General features: G+C 44.4%; 1 protein-coding gene across 4 annotated transcripts in view; it reads right to left on the reverse strand.

Annotated features, from left to right (window-relative positions):
- The window catches only part of IFI35 (interferon induced protein 35), a 118275-nt gene that overhangs the window by 57358 nt on the left and 40623 nt on the right, over positions 1–20294 (reverse strand). For 3 of the 4 annotated variants that reach the window (XM_073562603.1, XM_073562604.1, XM_073562606.1), the window contains one exon: positions 16748–16822. The exons of the other annotated variant lie outside the window; for it this stretch is intronic. In XM_073562603.1, coding sequence (XP_073418704.1) covers positions 16748–16822 — 75 coding nt within the window. The remainder of the gene's footprint in view (positions 1–16747; positions 16823–20294) is intronic. 4 annotated transcript variants of the gene reach the window in all.

Raw genomic sequence — 20294 nt, forward strand, 5'->3', positions numbered from 1 at the left:
TTTCTCTGGTTAGCCAATAAAGGTATCACTCCTTCAATACTTTTCTCAATTTTTTGGGACATAAGCACTTACAAGGTACATTGTGTTAGCTGTTGGCAGAACACTCAGTTGACAGTTAAACGGATTTTCCCAAGAACAAAGCTCATTTTAATCAATAGATCTTTGAATAATAATAATTTCCACAATTGGATGTGTTAAAAAAAAAAAATGTTCCTGTGCTGAGAATCTTCTAAATGTGCCTGTTATGTATGGTGTAACGGCTGTGTCTGACCGTACAGGAACATGGTCTGATGATACCACAGCTCCTGGGCATGGGAGGAAGCAAAAGAGTATACAGACATTACAGCAGGGTGTCAAAGCTGATCTTTCTGTGAGGTAAAAATTTGCTACTCATTTTAAACATTGTACCTCATAGAAAACCATAGCTGTGTTCCTATGCTGTAATGTCTGTATACTCTTTTGCTTCCTCCCCTGACCAGGAGCTGTGGTGTGATCAGACCATGTCTCTGTATGGTCAGACACGACCATTACACAGCAGGGGCACATTTATAAGATTATCTCAGCACAGGAACATTTTTTTTTCTAAAACATCCAATTGTGGAAGTTATTTCTGTTCATTAAAGTGTGTACTTTACTAGTGGGAATACTCCCTTAAGGTGAAGGCCCAAAACTAGCAATGCGTCATTCTGGCAACCTACACCGATACTTTGGGCTACTTTAAAAAAAATATATATATATCAGTGATGTGTATATAATGCTTGTCCCTATCCCCTGGTACATTGGAATTCTCAGGCTAGATGTTTTCTGTAAGTAGAGATGAGCGGATCAGGCAAAATTAAAATTCTGCAGTTCGTGAGGCTTTTACTGGGAAATTTTTGTCTAATGACCCTAAAGCTTTTCAGATCCCAGAGCATAGTAAACAGAATACGTGAAAAAAAACCTCTTTTATATTTGCCTCTCCAGCCCTCTGTTTCTCAACATCACTAATTTAATTGCATCTTCTGATCCCTGCCACTTGCCCTCAAATCACTGGCTCAGCTCGAGAGGTCAGGGGATGGTTCTGCGCAACCATTCAAAAGGTCACAACGGGCGCTGTGACCTCTCATGCACAGAGCCTTCCCGGCTCGGGAAGTTTTGCATGAGCGTCAGGGATCAAGAGATGGATGATGGCTAGAGATGAGCGACTTTGCCTTTTTTCATGTCGTGTCGGGTTTTATGAAACCCGACTTTCTCAAAAGTCGAATCGCACGAAATCAGCCAACTATTGTGAAAAGTTGAAGGTCCGACTGAAACACGAAACCCAATGCAAGTCAATGGGGAAGCAAAGTCGGCAGGGAGTGGAGGACAGGAAACACACCTACATGCCCGACCGCTTTTTTTTTTTTGTGTGCAAAATCTCTTTCCCCTCTCCGCGGACGCTGCACATGTCATCTCGTTGCCCACAGTGTACGTCCTTGCTCATTGGCTGAAAAAAAAGTCATGTGCAAGCATTCCGTGAAATTCGACTTTGGCACTCGGAGACCACATGGCCGACCTCATGCTATAGTCGGGTTTCGCTCGGTGAAACCCGACTTTGGCGAAAGTCGGCGACTTTTGAATCTGACCGACTTGTTTCGCTCAACTCTAATGATGGCCATTTACAGTTTATTTTGGTGAAGGTGGATTTTTCTAAACTTCAAATACCACAGTCTCTCAGGGCTTTGTCCTATAAAATGTCTCTTCCATATGTAAACACAACCTTAGTGTCTAGTCTTAAAGGGACCCTGTCACCAGCCAAAACATTAACCTGTAGATATGGGGTTAATTTGCTGGTTAACCCCTTACTGCGAGCTGATGGAATAGTGCGTCAGCTGGCAGTACTCCCACTTTGAGGTGGGCTCCAGTGGTGAGCCCACCTCAAAGCCACAACATGTCAGCTGTTATAAACAGCTGACATGTGCCCGCGCCTATTAACTAGTTAAATCCCGCTGTCAAACGTTGACAGCGGGCATTTAACTAGAGATTCCAGCGCATGGCCGGAAATGCACGCATCGCCAACCCCCGTCACGTGATCGGGGGGTCAGCAACGTGTTGCCATAACAACTTGAGGTCTGCTCGAGATCTCTAAGGTTGTTGATGGCAGATTGCTATGAGCGCCACCCTGTGGCCGGAGCTCATAGCAATGCTGTAATTCTGCTGCATAAAGGTGATCTATGCATCACCTCTATGTAGCAGTGCCGATTGTGCTATGACAGCTTCTAGCGTCCTATGGAGGCTATTAAAGCATTCCAAAAGTAAAGTGTTTAAAAAAAAATCAAGCCTACACATACTGGTATAACTGTGTTCAGAATCCGCCCGATCAATTAAAAAAAAGGATTAAAAAGATCGCTAAACGGTGTAGCGAGAAAAAAAAATTTAAATTCCAGAATTGTTTTTTTGGCCGTTGCGACATTGCATTAAAATGCAATAACGGGTGATCAAAAGAATGTATCTGCACATAAATGATATCCTTAAAAACATCAGCTCGGCACGCAAAAATAAGCCCTCACCCAACCGAAGATCACAAAAAATGGCGATGCTACAGGTCTCAGAATATGTCGCAATTTTTTTTTTTGTAGCAAACTTTGGATTTTTTTTTTTTCACCACTTAGATAAGAGAACCTAGACATGTTTGGTGTCTATGAACTTGTAATGACCTGGAGAATCATAAGAGCAGGTCAGTTTTAGCATTTAGTGAACCTAGCAAAAAAGTCAAACGAAAAACAAGTGTGGGATTGCACTTTTTTTGCAATCTCACCGCGCTTGGAATTTTTTTCCGATGAAACTGGTCCAACTAGGGCAAAAAAAGTCGGGAGTTTCGTCCAAAACCCGACCCCAGTGCAAGTCAATGGGGAATAAAAGTCGACATTCATCCATTCAACGCCGACTTTTATTCCCCATTGACTTGCATTGGGGTCGGGTTTCGGACAAAACTCCGACTTTTTTTGCCCTAGGCGGACCAGTTTCATCTGACTCAAATTTTGTTTCATGAAACCCGATCCGACTAAAGTCGCTCAACTCTACTGGTGACATGACCCTCCACCAGCGGCCATTGTATGGACAGAAGCCTGTGAGGAAAGCTGCAGAGCAAATCGCCGACCTCTTTACATGAGTCAGTGAGCTTGTTCTGACAGTGTAAGGAAATTCTGTAACATATAGATCTTTTCTGAGCTAATTTATAGGCACAGACTACATTAAAGCTGAATGTTCTGGGGAACAAAAAGCCAGTGAAAGCAAAATTTGTAATGAAACCCAATCGCAAAAATGATATTCAGCGCAAAATACATCCATTTAAAAAAATATTGCTCCAAAAGGTGACCAACCCCTCTTTAAAGAAGTTGTCTAGAGAACATTGCTCATCTTATTGATCTAGTACTGTAAGTGTAAAAATAAGGTGTATTAAAACAACCTAAGGCCAGTTTCACACGTCTGACATTGGTGGGGTTATTATTATTATTTATTGTTATAGCGCCATTTATTCCATGGCGCTTTACATGTGAGGGGGGTATACATAAAAACAAGTACAATAATCTTAAACAATACAAGTCATAACTGGTACAGGAGGAGAGAGGACCCTGCCCGCGAAGGCTCACAATCTACAGCGGGATGGGTGATAATACAGTAGGCGAGGGTAGAGCTGGTCGTGCAGCGGTTTGGTCGATCAGTGGTTACTGCAGGTTATAGGCTTGTCGGAAGAGGTGGGTCTTCAGGCTCTTTTTGAAGGTTTCGATGGTAGGTGAGAGTCTGATATGTTGTGGTAGAGAGTTCCAGAGTAGGGGTGATGCGCAAGAGAAATCTTGTATGCGATTGTGGGAAGAGGAGATAAGAGGGGAGTAGAGAAGGAGATCTTGTGAGGATCGGAGGTTGCGTGCAGGAAAGTACCGGGAGACGAGGTCACAGATGTATGGAGGAGACAGGTTGTGGATGGCTTTGTATGTCATGGTTAGGGTTTTGTAATGGAGTCTCTGGGCAATTGGGAGCCAGTGAAGGGATTGACAGAGGGGAGAAGCTGGGGAATAGCGGGGGGACAGGTGGATTAGTCGGGCAGCAGAGTTTAGAATAGATTGGAGGGGTGCGAGAGTGTTTGAGGGGAGGCCACAGAGCATGAGGTTGCAGTAGTCAAGGCGAGAGATGATGAGGGCATGGACTAGGGTTTTTGCAGATTCTTGGGTGAGGAATGAACGGATGCGTGAAATATTTTTGAGTTGAAGTCGGCAGGAAGTGGAAAGGGTTTGGATATGTGGTTTGAAGGAGAGATCAGCATCAAGGATTACTCCGAGGCAGCGAGCTTGTGGGACTGGGGAGAGTGGGCAGTCATTTACTGTAATTGATAGGTTCGTAGGGGGGGTCACGTGAGATGGGGGAAAGATGATGAATTCTGTTTTGTCCATGTTGAGTTTCAGATATCTAGTGGAGAAGAAGGATGAAATAGTGGACAGACATTGAGGGATTCTGGTTAGTAGGGAGGTGATATCTGGTCCAGAGATGTAGATCTGTGTGTCATCAGCATAAAGATGATACTGAAAGCCATGAGATTCTATGAGCTGTCCCAGGCCAAAGGTGTAAATAGAGAACAGCAGGGGCCCTAGGACTGAACCTTGTGGGACTCCGACAGATAGGGGGCGAGGTGAGGAGGTGGTGTGTGAGTGGGAGACGCTGAATGTCCGGTCTGTTAGGTATGATGAGATCCAGGAGAGGGCCAAGTCTGTGATGCCGAGGGATGAGAGGGTCTGTAATAATAGGGAATGGTCCACTGTGTCAAAGGCAGCCGACAGGTCCAGGAGGAGGAGGACAGAGTAGTGTCGCTTGCTCTTGGCAGTTAAGAGGTCATTGGTGACCTTAGTAAGGGCAGTTTCAGTGGAGTGGTGTGACCGGAAGCCAGATTGTAAGCGGTCGAAGAGGGAGCAAGAAGAGAGATGGGAGGACAGTTCAAGGTAGACGTGTTGTTCCAGTAGCTTGGAGGCGTATGGGAGAAGTGATATAGGGCGATAGCTAGATGCAGAGGATGGGTCAAGAGAGGGCTTTTTGAGGATAGGTGTGATGGAGGCATGTTTAAAGCTTGAGGGGAAAACACCAGTTGTTAGTGATAGGTTGAAGAGATGGGTTAGGGTTGGGATGAAGACTGTGGTGAGGTTTGGGATGAAGTGGGATGGGATCGGGTCGAGTGCACAGGTGGTGAGATGTGATCTTGAGAGTAGAGTGGAGAGTCGATCTTCTGTAATGGTGGAGAAGTTGGTTTTGAAGGTGGAGGGCTGGGAAGTCGGGAGGAAGGGCTCTGGGGGTTGTTGACCAAAACTGTCCCTGATGTTATCAATTTTCTGCTTGAAAAATGAGGCAAAGTCTTCAGCTGAGATGAGTGGGGAGGGAGGAGGTGCTGGGGGGCGGAGGAGAGAATTGAAGGTGTAGAATAACTGTTTAGGGTTGTGAGACAGGGAGGATATGAGAGATGAGAAGTAGGTTTGTTTAGCTGTGGCAAGTGTGGTCTTGAAAGTAGTGAGGGACTGTTTGAATGCGATGAAATGCTCGTTGGAGTGGGATCTTTTCCATCTGCGCTCAGCAGCCCTGGAAGCTCGCCTCAGCTCTTTGGTCAGGCTGGTGTGCCAGGGCTGTCTGTTGATTGTTAATGGTGATCTAAGTATGGTGCATGGGGTGTTTCTTTTTAACTTGATACAGACACTAAAAAATTGTTATCAAAGGTCATTGTCGCAAGGCATCGCTGGGAACGGGACCTGCCGGCAGCATCGCGATGATCGGAGACACTGCGCAGGACGTCGGAAGGTGAGAAAAACACGACTTATTTTTTGGATTATTTTTAACATTATAAGTCGTGTTTTTCTCACCTTCCGACGTCCTGCGCAGTGTCTCCGATCATCGCGATGCTGCCGGCAGGTCCCGTTCCCAGCGATGCCTTGCGACAATGACCTTTGTTATCAAAGGTCATTGTCGCAAGGCATCACTGGGAACGGGACCTGCCGGGAGCATCGCTGAGGCCTGCTGACGCTGCGAGGGACATCGGAAGGTGAGAATATGATGATTTTTTAATTTTAATTCTATTTTTTACAGGGATATGCTACCCAGAGCCTGGAGGAGAATCTCCTCTCCTCCAGACCGTGGGTACCATCCGCAAATGTTCTGCTTACTTTTCGTATGGTGGGAACAGCCACATGCGGAAAGTAAGCAGAACAATGCATTCCTATCTGTGTGGATTTTTGGGATTTTCCCGCGATTCTGCAAAATTAATGAGCATGCTGTGTATTTTTCTGCGATGCGATTCCGCTGTGGAAAAATCCGCAGCATTAGCACAGCATTGTGGGATTGCATGGGATGCTTTTTTTGTGTTTTCACGGCAAAATCTCCGTGGAAAAAAGCTACGTGGGAACACAGCCTTTATCCTTACACTAAACCATCATTGGGATAGATTGCGGAGACCGCACACAATTCCTTTTGACTTAATCACTTTTAATCTTTCTTTGTAAATCAATAATATACTTTGTAATGTATTATATTAAAAATATACTCCTCTTTTCGCATCCCAGATGGATCATTCGTACTCAATTCTCATTTCTGGTAAAATCTGTCCATAGTGAATATACTTTACCATTAATATAGAACAGCTGGTGCTCATAAAGTTCTATGAAGTGAAGTTGCAACAGAATGTTTTTGTTTCTAGCTTTCTAAAGCCCCCGTCACACACAGCGAGCGAGATTGCTGCTGAGTCACAAGTTTTGTGACGCAACAGCGAGATCGCTGTGTGTGACAGGTATCAGCGACCGGCCCCCCTGCCGGGTAAGTATCGCTGATCATGCTCGAATGCCCTGGACTTTTTTTTGGATCGTTGGTCTCCCGCTGGCCAGCACGCATCGCTGCATGTGGCAGGCGGGAGAACAGCGAGCTGGACGCTGGTATCCAAGGTAAACAGAGGGTTTCTAGGTGCCTAGAAACCTTCTGTGAACCAAAGTTACCAGCGCGCTGATGCAGGGAGCTGGTAACCAAGGTAAACAACAGGTTTCTAAGTGCCGTGCGGCGCTTAGAAACCCACTGTTTACCTTGGTTACCAGCTCCCTGCACCAGTGTGCTGGTAACTAAGGTACACAGCGATGCGAGCGCTCGGCGTCGCTGGTGCTGATCGCTGCTGAGATCTGCCTGTTTGACAGCTCACCAGCGATCATGTAGCGACACACCAGCGATCCTGACAAGTTCATATCGTCGCTATGTGTGACGGGGCCCTTACTACTCAATAGAAATGTAAAAGCACCAACTGTTATCTATTTCAGTAATGTGAAAATCTGTCTTTGCTGAATACAGATTTTACCCATAGATTTCTCAGATAATACATATTACAAAGTTGCTTATTTTCGGATGTATTGATTTATGATATAAAATGTATTGATTTGTGAAATAAAAATTAAAATCACTGCTACTCTTAAACCCCTTCCTGACATCAGACGTACTATCCCGTCCATGGGACCCGGGCCCCTATGCCCATGGACGGGATAGTACTTCTAGCGCGATCAGCGGCGCCCACGTGGTGAGCGCCGCTGATCGCGGCCGGGTGTCAGCTGATTATCACAGCTGACACCCGGCACTGTGTGTCAGGGGCGGTCACGGACCGCCCCCGACACGTTAACCCCTTGCACACCGCGATCAAACATGATCGCGGTGTACCGGGAGTTAAAGGGAAGCATCGGCAGGGAGGGGGCTCCCTCTGTGCTTCCCTGAGCCCCCCACAGCAGCGCAATGTGCAGCTCTGCTGCGGGGGGACGCCTTTCCTCCAGGCCCCCGGATCCAAGATGGCGACGGGGGCTTTCGGGGGCCTGGAGGAAGCTGGCTTCCTCAGTGCCTGCAAAGCGCAGGCATGAGGAAGCCTTGTGCACTGCCTGTGACAGATTGCTGATCTGTCACAGTGATCTGTGATGTGACAGATCAGTGATCTGTCACAGGACAGTGATGTCCCACCTGGGACTATGTAATAAAGTAAAAAAAAAATAAAAAGTGTAAAAATAATTTAAAAAAAATCGCCAAATAAATTAGTAAAAAAAAAAAAAAAATATTCCCCAATAAATTCACTTTTTGAAAATAAAAAAAAACCAAAACAATAAAAGTACACATATTAGGTATCACCGCGTCCGTAACGACCCGCCCTATAAAACTGTCCCATTAGTTAACCCCTTTAGCGAACCCCTTAAAAAATAAAAATAAAAAACGAAGCAAAAAATAATGATTTATTATCATACCGCCAAACAAAAAGTGTAATAACGCGCAATCAAAAAGACGCATATAAATATCCATGGTACCGCTGAAAACGTCATCATGTCCCGCAAAAAACGAGCCACCACACAGCATCATCAGCGAAAAAATAAAGTTATAGCTCGCAGAATAAAGCGATGCAAAAATAATTATTTTTTATATAAAATGGTTTTCATTGCATAAAACCGACAAAACATAAAACGACCTAATTGAGGTATCGCTGTAACCGTACCGACCCGAAGAATAAAACCGCTTTATCAATTTTACCGCACGCGGAACGATGTAAACGCACTCCCCCAAAAGAAATTCATGAAACGCTGTTTTTTGTTCATTCTGCGTCCCAAAAATCGGAATAAAAAGCGATCAAAAAATGTCACATGCCCGAAAATGGTACCAATAAAAACGTCAACTCGTCCCGCAAAAAATAAGACCTCACATGACTCGGTGGGTCAAAATACGGAAAAATTATAGCTCTCAATATGTGGTGATGCAAAAACTATTTTTAAAATAAAAAGCGTCTTTTAGCGTGCGACAGCCGCCAAACATAAAAACCGCCATAAATAGTAAATCAAACCCCCCGTTATCACCCCCTTAGTTAGGGAAAAATAATAAAATTTAAAAAATGTATTTATTTCCATTTTTCGGTTAGGGTTAGGGCTAGGGTTAGGGCTGAGATTAGGGTTAGGGGTGTGTTGGGGTTTGGGTTGGAGTTAGAATTGGGGGTTTCCACTGTTTGGGCACATCAGGGGCTCTCCAAATGCAACATTGCGTCTGATCTCAATTCCAGCCAATTCTGAGTTGAAAAAGTCATATGGTGCTCCTTCCCTTCCCTTCCAAGCTCTGCCATGCGTCCAAACAGTGTTTTACCCCCACATATAGGGTATCAGCATACTCAGGACAAATTGCAAAACAATTTTTGAGGTCCAATTTCTCCTGTTACCCTTAGGAAAATAAAAAATTGGGGGCAAAAATATCATTTTTGTGGAAAAAAAAATGATTTTTTGATTTTCACGTCCGAGCGTTATAAACTTCTGTGAAGCACTTGGGGGTTCAAAGTGCTCACCACACATCTAGATAAGTTCCGTGGGGGGGTCTAGTGTCCAAAATGGGGTCACTTGATGGGAGTTTCAATAGTTTAGGTACATCAGGGGCTCTCCAAACGCACATGACACCCGCAGACCATTCCATCAAAGTCTGCATTCCAAAATGGCACTGCTTCCCTTCCGAGCCCCGACGTGTGTCCATACAGTAGTTTTCTCCCACATATGGGGTTTCAGCATACTCAGGACAAATTGGACAACAACTTTTGCGGTCCAATTTCTACTGTTACCCTTGGGAAAATGAAAAAATTGGGGACTAATTGATCATGTTTGTGGAAAAAATACGATTTTTTTATTTTCATGCCCGGGCATTATAAACTTCTGTGAAGCCCTTGGGGGTTCAAAGTGCTCACCACACATCTAGATAAGTTCCTTAGGGGTTCTCGTTTCCAAAATGGGGTCATTTGTGGGTGTTTCCACTGTTTAGGTACATTAGGGGCTCTCCAAAGGCAACATGACACCCGCAGACCATTCCATCAAAGTCTGCATTCCAAAACGTCACTACTTCCCTTCCGAGCCCTGACGTGTGTCCATACAGTAGTTTTCTCCCACATATGGGGTGTCGGTGTACTCAGGACAAATTGGACAACAACTTTTGGGGTTCAATTTCTCCTGTTACCCTTGGGAAAATAAAAAAATTGGGGACTAATTGATCATGTTTGTGGGAAAAGTACGATTTTTTTATTTTCATGCCCTGGCATTATAAACTTCTGTGAAGCCCTTGGGGGTTCAAAGTGCTCACCTCACATCTAGATAAGTTCCTTAGGGGGTCTAGTTTTCAAAATGGGGTCATTTGTGGGGGGTTTCCACTGTTTAGGTACATTAGGGGCTCTCCAAAGGCAACATGACACCCGCAGACCATTCCATCAATGTCTGCATTCCAAAACGTCACTACTTCCCTTCCGAGCCCTGACGTGTGTCCATACAGTAGTTTTCTCCCACATATGGGGTGTCGGCTTACTCAGGACAAATTGGACAACAACTTTTGGGGTTCAATTTCTCCTGTTACCCTTGGGAAAATAAAAAAATTGGGGAATAATTGATCAGGTTTGTGGAAAAAATACGAATTTTTTATTTTCACGCCCGGGCGTTATAAACTTCTGTGAAGCACTGGGGGGTTCAAAGTTCTCACCACACATCTAGATAAGTTCCTTAGGGGGTCTAGTTTCCAAAATGGTGTCATTTGTGGGGGGTTTCCACTGTTTAGGTACATCAGGGGTTTTCCAATCGCGACATGGTGTCCGATCTCAATTCCAGCCAAAAACGTCAAATGGCGCTGCTTCCCTTCCGAGCTCTGCCATGCGCCCAAATAGTGGTTTACCCCCACATGTGGGGTATCAGCGTACTCAGGACAAATTGCACAATAACTTTTAGGGTGCTGTTACCCTTGGAAAAATAAGAATTGAGGGTGAAAAGATCATTTTTGTGGAAAAAATATGATTTTTTAATTGTACCGCTGTACGTTATAAACTTCTGTAAAGCCCTTGTGGGTTCAAAGTTCTCACCACATATCTAGATAAGTTCCTTGGGGGGTCTAGTTTCCAAAATGGGGTCACTTGTAGGGGGTTTCCACTGTTTAGGTACATCAGGGACTCTCCAAACGTGACATGGCGTCCGATCTGAATTCCAGCCAATTTTGCATTGAAAAAGTCAAACGGCGCTCCTCCATTCTGAGCTCTGCCATGCGCCGAAACAGTCGTTCCCCCCCACAAATCAGGTATCAGCGTACTCAGGACAAATTGCATAATAACTTTTGCAGTCCAATTTCTCCTGTTACCCTTGGTAAAATAAAAAAATTGAACCTGAAGTATTTTTTTTGTGAAAAAAAGTTAATGTTCATTTTTTTTTAAATATTCAAAAAAATTCCTGTGACGCACCTAAAGGGTTAATAAACTTCTTGAATGTGGTTTTGAGCACCTTAAGGGGTGCAGTTTTTAGAATGGTGTCACTTTTGGGTATTTTCTATCATATAGACCCCTCAAAGTGGCTTCAAATGTGATGTGGTCCTAAAAATAAAATGGTGTTGTAAAAATGAGAAATCGCTGGTCAACTTTTAACCCTTATAACTTTCTAACAAAAAAAAATTTTGGTTCCAAAATTGTGCTGATGTAAAGTAAACATGTGGGAAATGTTAGTTATCAAGTTTTTTGTGTGCCGTATCTCTGTGATTTAAGGGCATAAAAATTCAAAGTTGGAAAATTGCGAAATTTTCAAAATTTTCGCCAAATTTCCATTTTTCTCACAAATTAATCGCAAGTTATTTGAATGAAATTTTACCACTAACATGAAGTACAATATGTCACGAGAAAACAATGTCAGAATCACCGGGATCCATAGAAGCGTTCCAGAGTTATGACCTCATAAAGGTACAGTGGTCAGAATTGTAAAAATTGGCCCGGTCATGAACGTGCAAACCACCCTTGGGGGTGAAGGGGTTAAGCAAAGGGCCTCTTTTACTACCTCTGACATAGCACTGTTCCCGTATGGCAACACAGACCCATTCAATTGGTTTGGTATGTTCACATGTGACATAAAACGTTTTTTTTAATAATTTAATTAAAAAATGGCAAAAAAACAGTGCAGAAACACATCTGAGCATGAAATTGCTGGAATTGGATTTGCACTGTAAAAGAGACGAGGTGAATAGGGTTTTTCACTTAGCGATGCAGCTCCTTTATTCTTAGGATCCTCTCTAATCCACAGTGGCCTCACTCTGCACATTATCAGATGGCTGCCTACAGAGCATCTATACTGTACCATCCATGGCTGTGAGTGTAGCATAGCACTATGGTTTCCATTCCAAGGACTGATAAACTCAGCTTTGCAAAATACCGCATTTGCACACAAGTCCTTGATTTTTGCAACCACCAAATGTGTATGTCCCCTTACATTATTTGACACAGCCCATTGTGTGAAGATCCACCTTGTAAGTTAAGCCCCCGTCACACATAGCGAGATCGCTGCTGAGTCACAAGTTTTGTGACGCAACAGCGATCTCACCAGCGAGATCGCTGTGTGAGACACTTCTCAGCGACCGGCCCCCCTGCCAGGTATTGCTAATTGTCCTGAAATGGCCAGGACATTTTTTTGATCGCTGGTCTCCCGCTGGCCAGCACGCATCGCTGCGTGTGGCAGGCGGGAGACCAGCGATCAGCGTGCTGGTAACTAAGGTAAATGCAGGGTTTCTAAGCAGCGCGCAGTGCTTAGAAACCCGATGTGTACCATAGTTACCAGCGCGCTGATGCAGGGAGCTGGTAACCAAGGTAAACATCGGGTTTCTAAGTGACGCGCGCTGCTTAAAAACCTGATGTGTACGTTAGTTACCAGCTCCCTGCATCAGCGTGCTGGTAACTAACGTACACAGTGACGCGCCCGCTCGGCGTCGCTGGTGCTGATCGCTGGTGAAGCTGCCTGTTTGGCAGCTCACCAGCGATCCTGACAAGTTGATATCGTTGTCGGGATGGCCGGTGAGTCGCTATGTGTGACGGGGCCCTTACTGCTTTAGGCTATATTCACACGTGGAGCTTTTGCAGTGGGGTTTTTCTGCAGAAAAGAAGCTGTATTTTACACAGGGCTGTGCACTTGGAGTCAGTGTCCATTTTGGTGGAGTTGGAGTACCAGCAAAAGTTATGAGATTTCGGAAATCTTCCCCATATCCATTATTCAAGAGCCCACTGCTTTTCAGCCTCCCAGTGTTCTGGTACGTGGGGAGGAGGGACAGTTCGGGTCAATGGTATGATGAGCTGCTGGTCTGAATTGTGATCTCTCCAAGGCCTTCTTCTATCTGGGTCTGCTCCTGATATGGATCCCAATACACTGTTCTTGCACAGGGGCCCTTTTGTCTGAGTCAGATCCTGATATGTATCCCAAAATGCTTCCAGTGTCAAATACATCTCATCCTGCTAACAAGCAAGCTCGCCTACAGCTATGTTGCTGAAGAATACTATATAAATATTATGGCTCCTAGAATGCAGCAATGAAAAAATGAATGAAAATGCTTTGTCCTGGGGGCCAAATGGGTGTGGAATAGCGAGCATGCATGCGATGAGGACGTGTCTCCAGAGACCTCGCGCTGCTCTCATTCTGTGAGACACAACTTAAGGTGCGATTTCAGAGTAAAAAGACTTCCTGGAGGCGCTTTTCCCGGCTGCGGTGGTGAAGATGACTCAAAGCAGGAAGGACAGAGCGGCACCATCGGAAATACAAGATGGCGCCAACGGGTCTTGTGGCCGGAGGCAGAGAGATGTAAGAGGAGAGGCAACGGCCACACTGAAGTAATATGCTCATAGAACACTCTCACTCACGGCCCACAGAAATGCCCACATTCTCGTTAAAAAATATCCTAATGAATCTGGCAGACTGGCCAGATAATCCAATAATAATTATGGAAGAGTTTAACAATATATGTAATCCATTTAGAGACCATTTTCCTGCAGGAGAGAATTCTCTGTCCCCCTTTTGGCTGCCTTATTAAGGAGGTAGGCCTAGTTGATATCTAGGGAGAGGGGGTTCCTAACGCCGAGGTCTACGCCTTTGCCCCATCGACATATTAATCACTTTCAAGAACTGATCTGGTACTATGTAACCTTTTTATGATTCCAGAGTTCATTACTATAGAATATTCTTCTAGGTCGTTATCAGCTCACTCTCATCTATGGTTTCAGCTAGAGGTGGACCCGATGAGGTCTAGGTTCTCTCAGGGGCGGTGGCTTAATCCATTTTGTCTTAAAATTATTGATTTAGGTCAGGGGGCAACTATCAGAATTTTTTTCCACTAATTTAGGCTTGGCTCACATAAGTGTTTTAAAGGATGCAATGAATGCCTTCTTAAGGAGTGTGTTAATATATACAGAGTTCCTGTGTATAATGTCACTGGTGATCACTGTATTACCTGTACACTGACACTATATACAGAGCTCCTGTGTATAATGTCACTGGTGATCACTGTATTACCTGTACACTATATACAGAGCTCCTGTGTATAATGTCACTGGTGTTCACTGTATTTACCTGTACACTGACACTATATACAGTGCTCCTGTGTATAATGGCATTTAATATTGTTTTTTTTTAATGATCAGTATTGTAGTATTTAGTCACTATGTGGTGGTAATTGGTCTGGTCATGGTGTGGCGGTATTTGTTCCATGTATGTGGTATTATATGGTTACTATGTGATGGTAATATGTGATTTGGTCATGGTGTGGTGGTATTTTTGTTTTGTATGTGGTATTATTCAGTCACTATGTGGTGGTAATATGTAGTCTGGTCATTGTGTGGCGGTAGTTTTCCCTTGTATGTGGTATTATTCAGTCACTGTGATTCTAATATGTGGTCTGTTCAAGGTGTGGCAGTATTTGTGCCTTTTATGTGGTATTCGGTCACTATGTGGTGGTAATATGTGGTTCGGCCATGGTGTGGCTGTATTTGTTCCTTGTATGTGGTATTATTGAGTAACTATGTGGTGGTAATATGTGGTCTTGTCATGGTGTGTTAGAATTTGACACCTTGTATGTGGTATTATTCGGTCACTATGTGGTGGTAATATGTGGTCCGTCCATAGTGTGGTGGTATTTGTTTCTTGTACATGGTATTATTGGTCATTTTAAAAAATGTATGTGACTCATTCCCTTAAAGAAAAATATACCTAAAAAGAGTTTTGGATATTTTAAGATATGTTTAATAGGTTAGAGTAGAGAAGGGGGGGGCTGCCAGCAGGGCTGTGGAGTCGGAGTCGTGGAGTCGGAGTCGGAGCTCATTTTGGTGGAGTCGGAGTCGGAGTTGGAGTCGGTATAAAATGGACCGACTCCGACTCCTAAAATATATAATAAATTGGGCACAGTAGTTCAATGCAGGATGTGCTGAATATTTTTTCATAGGAGTTTGGGAAAGTTATGAAATGTCGTATAAATGGCTGTTCTATTCCTGATCTAAGGCTACATTCACACACAGCGTTTTTCCTGTGTTTTTTGAGGATACGTTTTTCAGCTGCAAAACTTGATCATCTTTTTAAAAAACTGCATCACCTGAAAGGTTTTTGAGCTCATAGATAATGTTTTCAATAGCAAAAACAGATTAGAAATCTGCTCTATCTATCCATTTATCCATATCTGTCTATCCATATCGTATCTGTACCAAAAAGAATGAAAACCGGGTAGTACACCAATATATATTCTGTTCTATCTAAATATCTTGATTATTGGATCATAAAAATGATTAAATGTCTGAGGTTCACATTGTACTACAATAAATTTTTCACTTAAATATAAGCAATATGTGTGGGAGTCGGAGTCGTGGAGTCGGAGTTGGAGTCGTGGAGTCGGAGTTGGAGTCGGTGTAAGGGAAATTGAGGAGTCGGAGTCGCAGGTTTGGCTTACCGACTCCACAGCCCTGGCTGCCAGAAGAGTCTATCTTGTCCTGGTGACGGCTTAAATTATCTTTTGGCCAAAACAAAAGCTGATGGCTATATATGTGAACTGGTATTCGATGGGAACTGTTAATGTGTGATTGGTGAGGACGTGGTGCAGAAGAGAAGCTTTTCCAAGAGTGAGCGGTGGGTCTGTGGAAGGTTCAATGGGTGGAGGCAGAGCTCGAGTATAACCTAGGCGGAGTCTCAAGGGACCCCGAAAATTTTGCCATCATGGGGCTTGAAATGTCTAGTGGCAGTCCTGTATCTGAATGTCCATATAATCAGACAACTCCATTTATACGCAATCACAACATATTCATACAGATTCTTCTACATACATTCTATATACAGAGTTTCTTGGATCTCTTCCTTGACCATGGAGACAATCATTAGAGATAACGGCATTATGACTGATATATTGCAGTTTCTGTTTTTGCTGTTCCCTATCAGCAGCACTTGAGTGAGTAATGCAAGCAATGCATCATATCTGAGAATGCTGTAACATGCTAGCTATGACAACTGTGTGATTAGGAGAACATGATACTGAAGGTTGCAGTCAGCTGTAAGAGTTTAAGAAGCTTCTGGGAATTTCTCAACCATCCCCCAGGCAGAAGATTGTGTTTACAGGGTAGGACAATATGGCCATAAATGGAGGTGGAAGTGAAGTCATTGAATGCTACCTGATTACGTAATGGGCATCTGCTAGGTGTAGCTACCCTCCTCCACAATGGTGAGTAGTAAGGTTTGTACAACAGAAATTTCACAGCCCACGCTTGAGGATAAGTGCTTGTTGTGCCAGCTTATAGACATCTGCAAACAATGGTCTACAACTTGATGATGTGTATTCTGGCCATCATAGAAAGACAAGTATTTACTCACCCGAAGTACAGGACCCATCACCCAGCATCGAAAGCCAATAATATATAATCCCATACCAAATGATAAGTCTTCATTAATAACAGCTAGTCACATACCTTGTACGTTTCTATCTCCCGTCTCAGTGATTCCTCTTCACTCAATTTCTCATCTACAACATGTACAAAGTCTTCCTAAAATGAAGGAGAAAGTTATGGCAACATTTATTTCTGTACGTATGTGTATATATATATATACACATACATATATACACCAAATGTACCGTACTTATAAACTATATACATATATGATACTGCAGTTCAGGAGCAATTACTTTTCTTTCCTTTTGCATTGGCTAGTAGCATTGGTTATTAGATCTCCTTCAAGAGGTTGTCTACTACTCAGAAAACCCCTTCTCAATACCTATGGTTTCCCCCAGTACATTAACAACACCTAAACTCACCTCTGGTACTGGAACCGTTCCAGTGGTGTCGACATTGGCTCTCCCAAGGTTTGATGTGACATAACACAATCCCTTCTTGTACGTTTTTTATGCTTCACGGCCAAAGTGAACATGCGCTGCATGTATACCAAGTTAAACCAAGCTTAATTTTTTTGTTTTTTTGTTGTTGCCTCCCTCTCCTGAGCTGGAAATCTATATATGTAAAAATGAATGTATGTGTGTATCAGCCACCCCAACTCCACATAGCCCCACCCAATCACTAAGCATCTTTCATTTCACCAGAGCTGTTTAAAGAAAGCTGAGCTGTGATTGGTTGCTATGAGCAACAGTTTTCCCACTCCACAACACCTGAGCAGACACTGACATGGTGGGAGACATCTAGCATCCCTGGAAACATAAGCTCCCAGCCATTGTCTTCCCCCCCAGAAAGGAGCAGAGAGCACATGACAGAAATGAATCCCCCCCCTCCCTGCCCATATACCCATCACACATCCTCCATCCCATAGGCTCAGCTTCCCTCTTAAAGGGATATCTGGTATGGAAGTTAGGGCAAATCCCTCAGGTCTCTGATTCTGATTCCAGGCTTCTATTAAAGGAATTATTGGTACGGAAGTCAGGGCAAATCCACTCAGCACTCTAGTTCTGACCCCAGGCCTCTCTTAAAGGGATTCCCGGTAGGGAAGTTAGGACTGTTTCACTCAGCGCTGTGGTTCTGACCCCAGGCTCTCTTAAAGGGATCATTGGTATGGAAGTTAGGGCAATTCCACTCAGAGCTCTGGTTCTGACCCCAGGTCCCTCTTAAAGAGATCCCCGGTATGGAAGTGAGAGCAAATCCACTCTGCGCTTTGGTACTGACCCCAGGCCTCTCTTAAAGGAATCTCCAGTATGGAAGTTAGAGCAAATCCCTCAGCGCTCTGATTCTGACCCCAGGCTTCTATTAAAGGGATCATTGGTATGGAAGTCAGGGCAAATACATCCAGCGCTTTGGTTCTGACCCCAGGCCTCTCTTAAAGGGATCCCCGGTATGGAAGTGAGGGCAAATCCACTCTGCGCTCTGATTCTGACCCCAGACCCCTCTTAAAGGGATCCCTGGTATCGAAGTCAGGGCAAATCCACTCAGCACTCTGGTTCTGACCCCAGGCCTCTCTTAAAGGAATCTCCAGTATGGAAGTTAGGACCGTTCCACTCAGCGCTCCGGTTCTGACACCAGGCTGACGGGATGATATGGGATATTAGGGGTAGTAGTCCAGTGGCTCTGGCTGAAGGGATGATGTGGGATATTAGTGGCAGTAGTCTGGTGGCTCTGGCTGACGGGATGATGTGGAATATTACGGGTAGTAGTCCGGTGGCTCTGGATGATGGGATATTAGTAGTAATCCAGTGACTCTGATGGGATGATGTGGAATATTAATGGTAGTAGTCCGGTAGCTCTGGCTGACAAGATGATGTGGGATATTAAGGGTACCGTATATACTCGAATATAAGCCGAGATTTTCAGCCCATTTTTTTGGGCTGAAAGTCCCCTTCTTGGCTTATATTCGAGTCATATACACCAGAGGGGGTCGGAGGGGGGGTGGGGGTGTCAGGTCAAACTTACCCATCCTGGCACGGTCTCTGCAGCCCCCAGCTTCTCCGCGATCTCCCTTCCTTCCTTCAGTGGTCACATGGTACCGCTCATTACTCATGAATATGCGCATATTCATGAGTGTAATGAGCGGTACCACGTGACCGCTGAAGGCAGGAAGGGAGATCACGGAGAAGCTGGGGGCTGCAGAGACCGTGCCAGGATGGGTAAGTATAGCAATACTCACCTGTCCGGGGTCCATCGCTGCTTGCTGCTGTCTGGCACGTCATCTGTCAGTGACGTTCAGACAGCAGAGGGCACGGTGACGTGGTTAGTGTTCCCCCTGCAGTCTGAACATCACTGACAGATGACATGCCAGACAGCAGCAGGCAGCGATGGACGGGGGATAGGTGAATATCTAAGGTGCCAGCAGTGACACCGCCACCTGGCCCCCAGCGACGGAGAGGTATGTCATTTTTTTTATTTTTAAATGCAGCAGCGGCAGCACATGGGGGCAGCATATGGGGGCATAATCTATGGAGCATCTTATGGGGCAGCATATGGGGGCATAATCTATGGAGCATCTTATGGGGGCATAATCTATGGAGCATCTTATGGGGACAGCATATAGGGGCATATTCTATGGAACATCTTATGGGGGCAGCATATAGGAGCATAATCTATGGAGCATCTTATAGGGGCAGCATATAGGGGCATAATCTATGGAGCATCTTATAGGGGTAGCATATAGGGGCATAATCTATGGAGCATCTTATAGGGGCAGCATATGGGGGCATAATCTATGGAGCATCTTATAGGGGCAGCATATGGGGGAATAATCTATGGAGCATCTTATGGGGGCAGCATATGGGGGCATAATCTATGGAGCATCTTATGGGGCAGCATATAGGGGCATAATCTATGGAGCATCTTATAGGGGCAGCATATAGGGGGCATAATCTATGGAGCATCTTATGGGGCAAGCATATAGGGGTATAATCTATGGAGCATCTTATGGGGGCAGAATATGGGGGCATAATCTATGGAGCATCTTATGGGGGCAGCTTATGGGGCCTATTCTATGGAACATTTTATGGGGCAGCATATGGGGCATAATCTATGGAACATCTTATGGGGCCATAACCTTTATGGAGCAGCATATGGGGCATATTATTCTATGGAGCATCTTATGGGGCTAACATGAACTGTATGGAGCATTATATGGGGCTCCTGATTCAATATGGATATTCAAAAACATTTAACCTCCTGATGTCTCAAATAATTTTACTTTTATTGGTATCTATTTTTATTTTTTTAAATTTACCAGTAGCTGCTGCATTTTCCACCCTAGGCTTATACTCGAGTCAATAAGTTTTCCCATCTTTTTGTGGCAAAATTAGGGGGGTCGGCTTATACTTGAGTATATACGGTAGTAGTCCGGTGGCTCTGGCTGACAGGATGATGTGGGATATTAGGAATAGTAATCCGGTGGCTTTGATGGGATGATGTGGGATATTAGTGGTAGTAGTCCGGAAGCTCTGGCTGACAGGATGATGTGGGATATTAGGGGTAGTAGTTCTGGTAGCTCTGGCTGACGGGATAATGTGGGATATTAGGGGTAGTTGTCCAGTGGCTCTGA

Source organism: Dendrobates tinctorius, unplaced genomic scaffold, assembly GCF_039654945.1.
Source record: "Dendrobates tinctorius isolate UK_male_01 unplaced genomic scaffold, ASM3965494v1 ptg000360l, whole genome shotgun sequence".
NCBI lineage: Eukaryota > Metazoa > Chordata > Amphibia > Anura > Dendrobatidae > Dendrobates > Dendrobates tinctorius.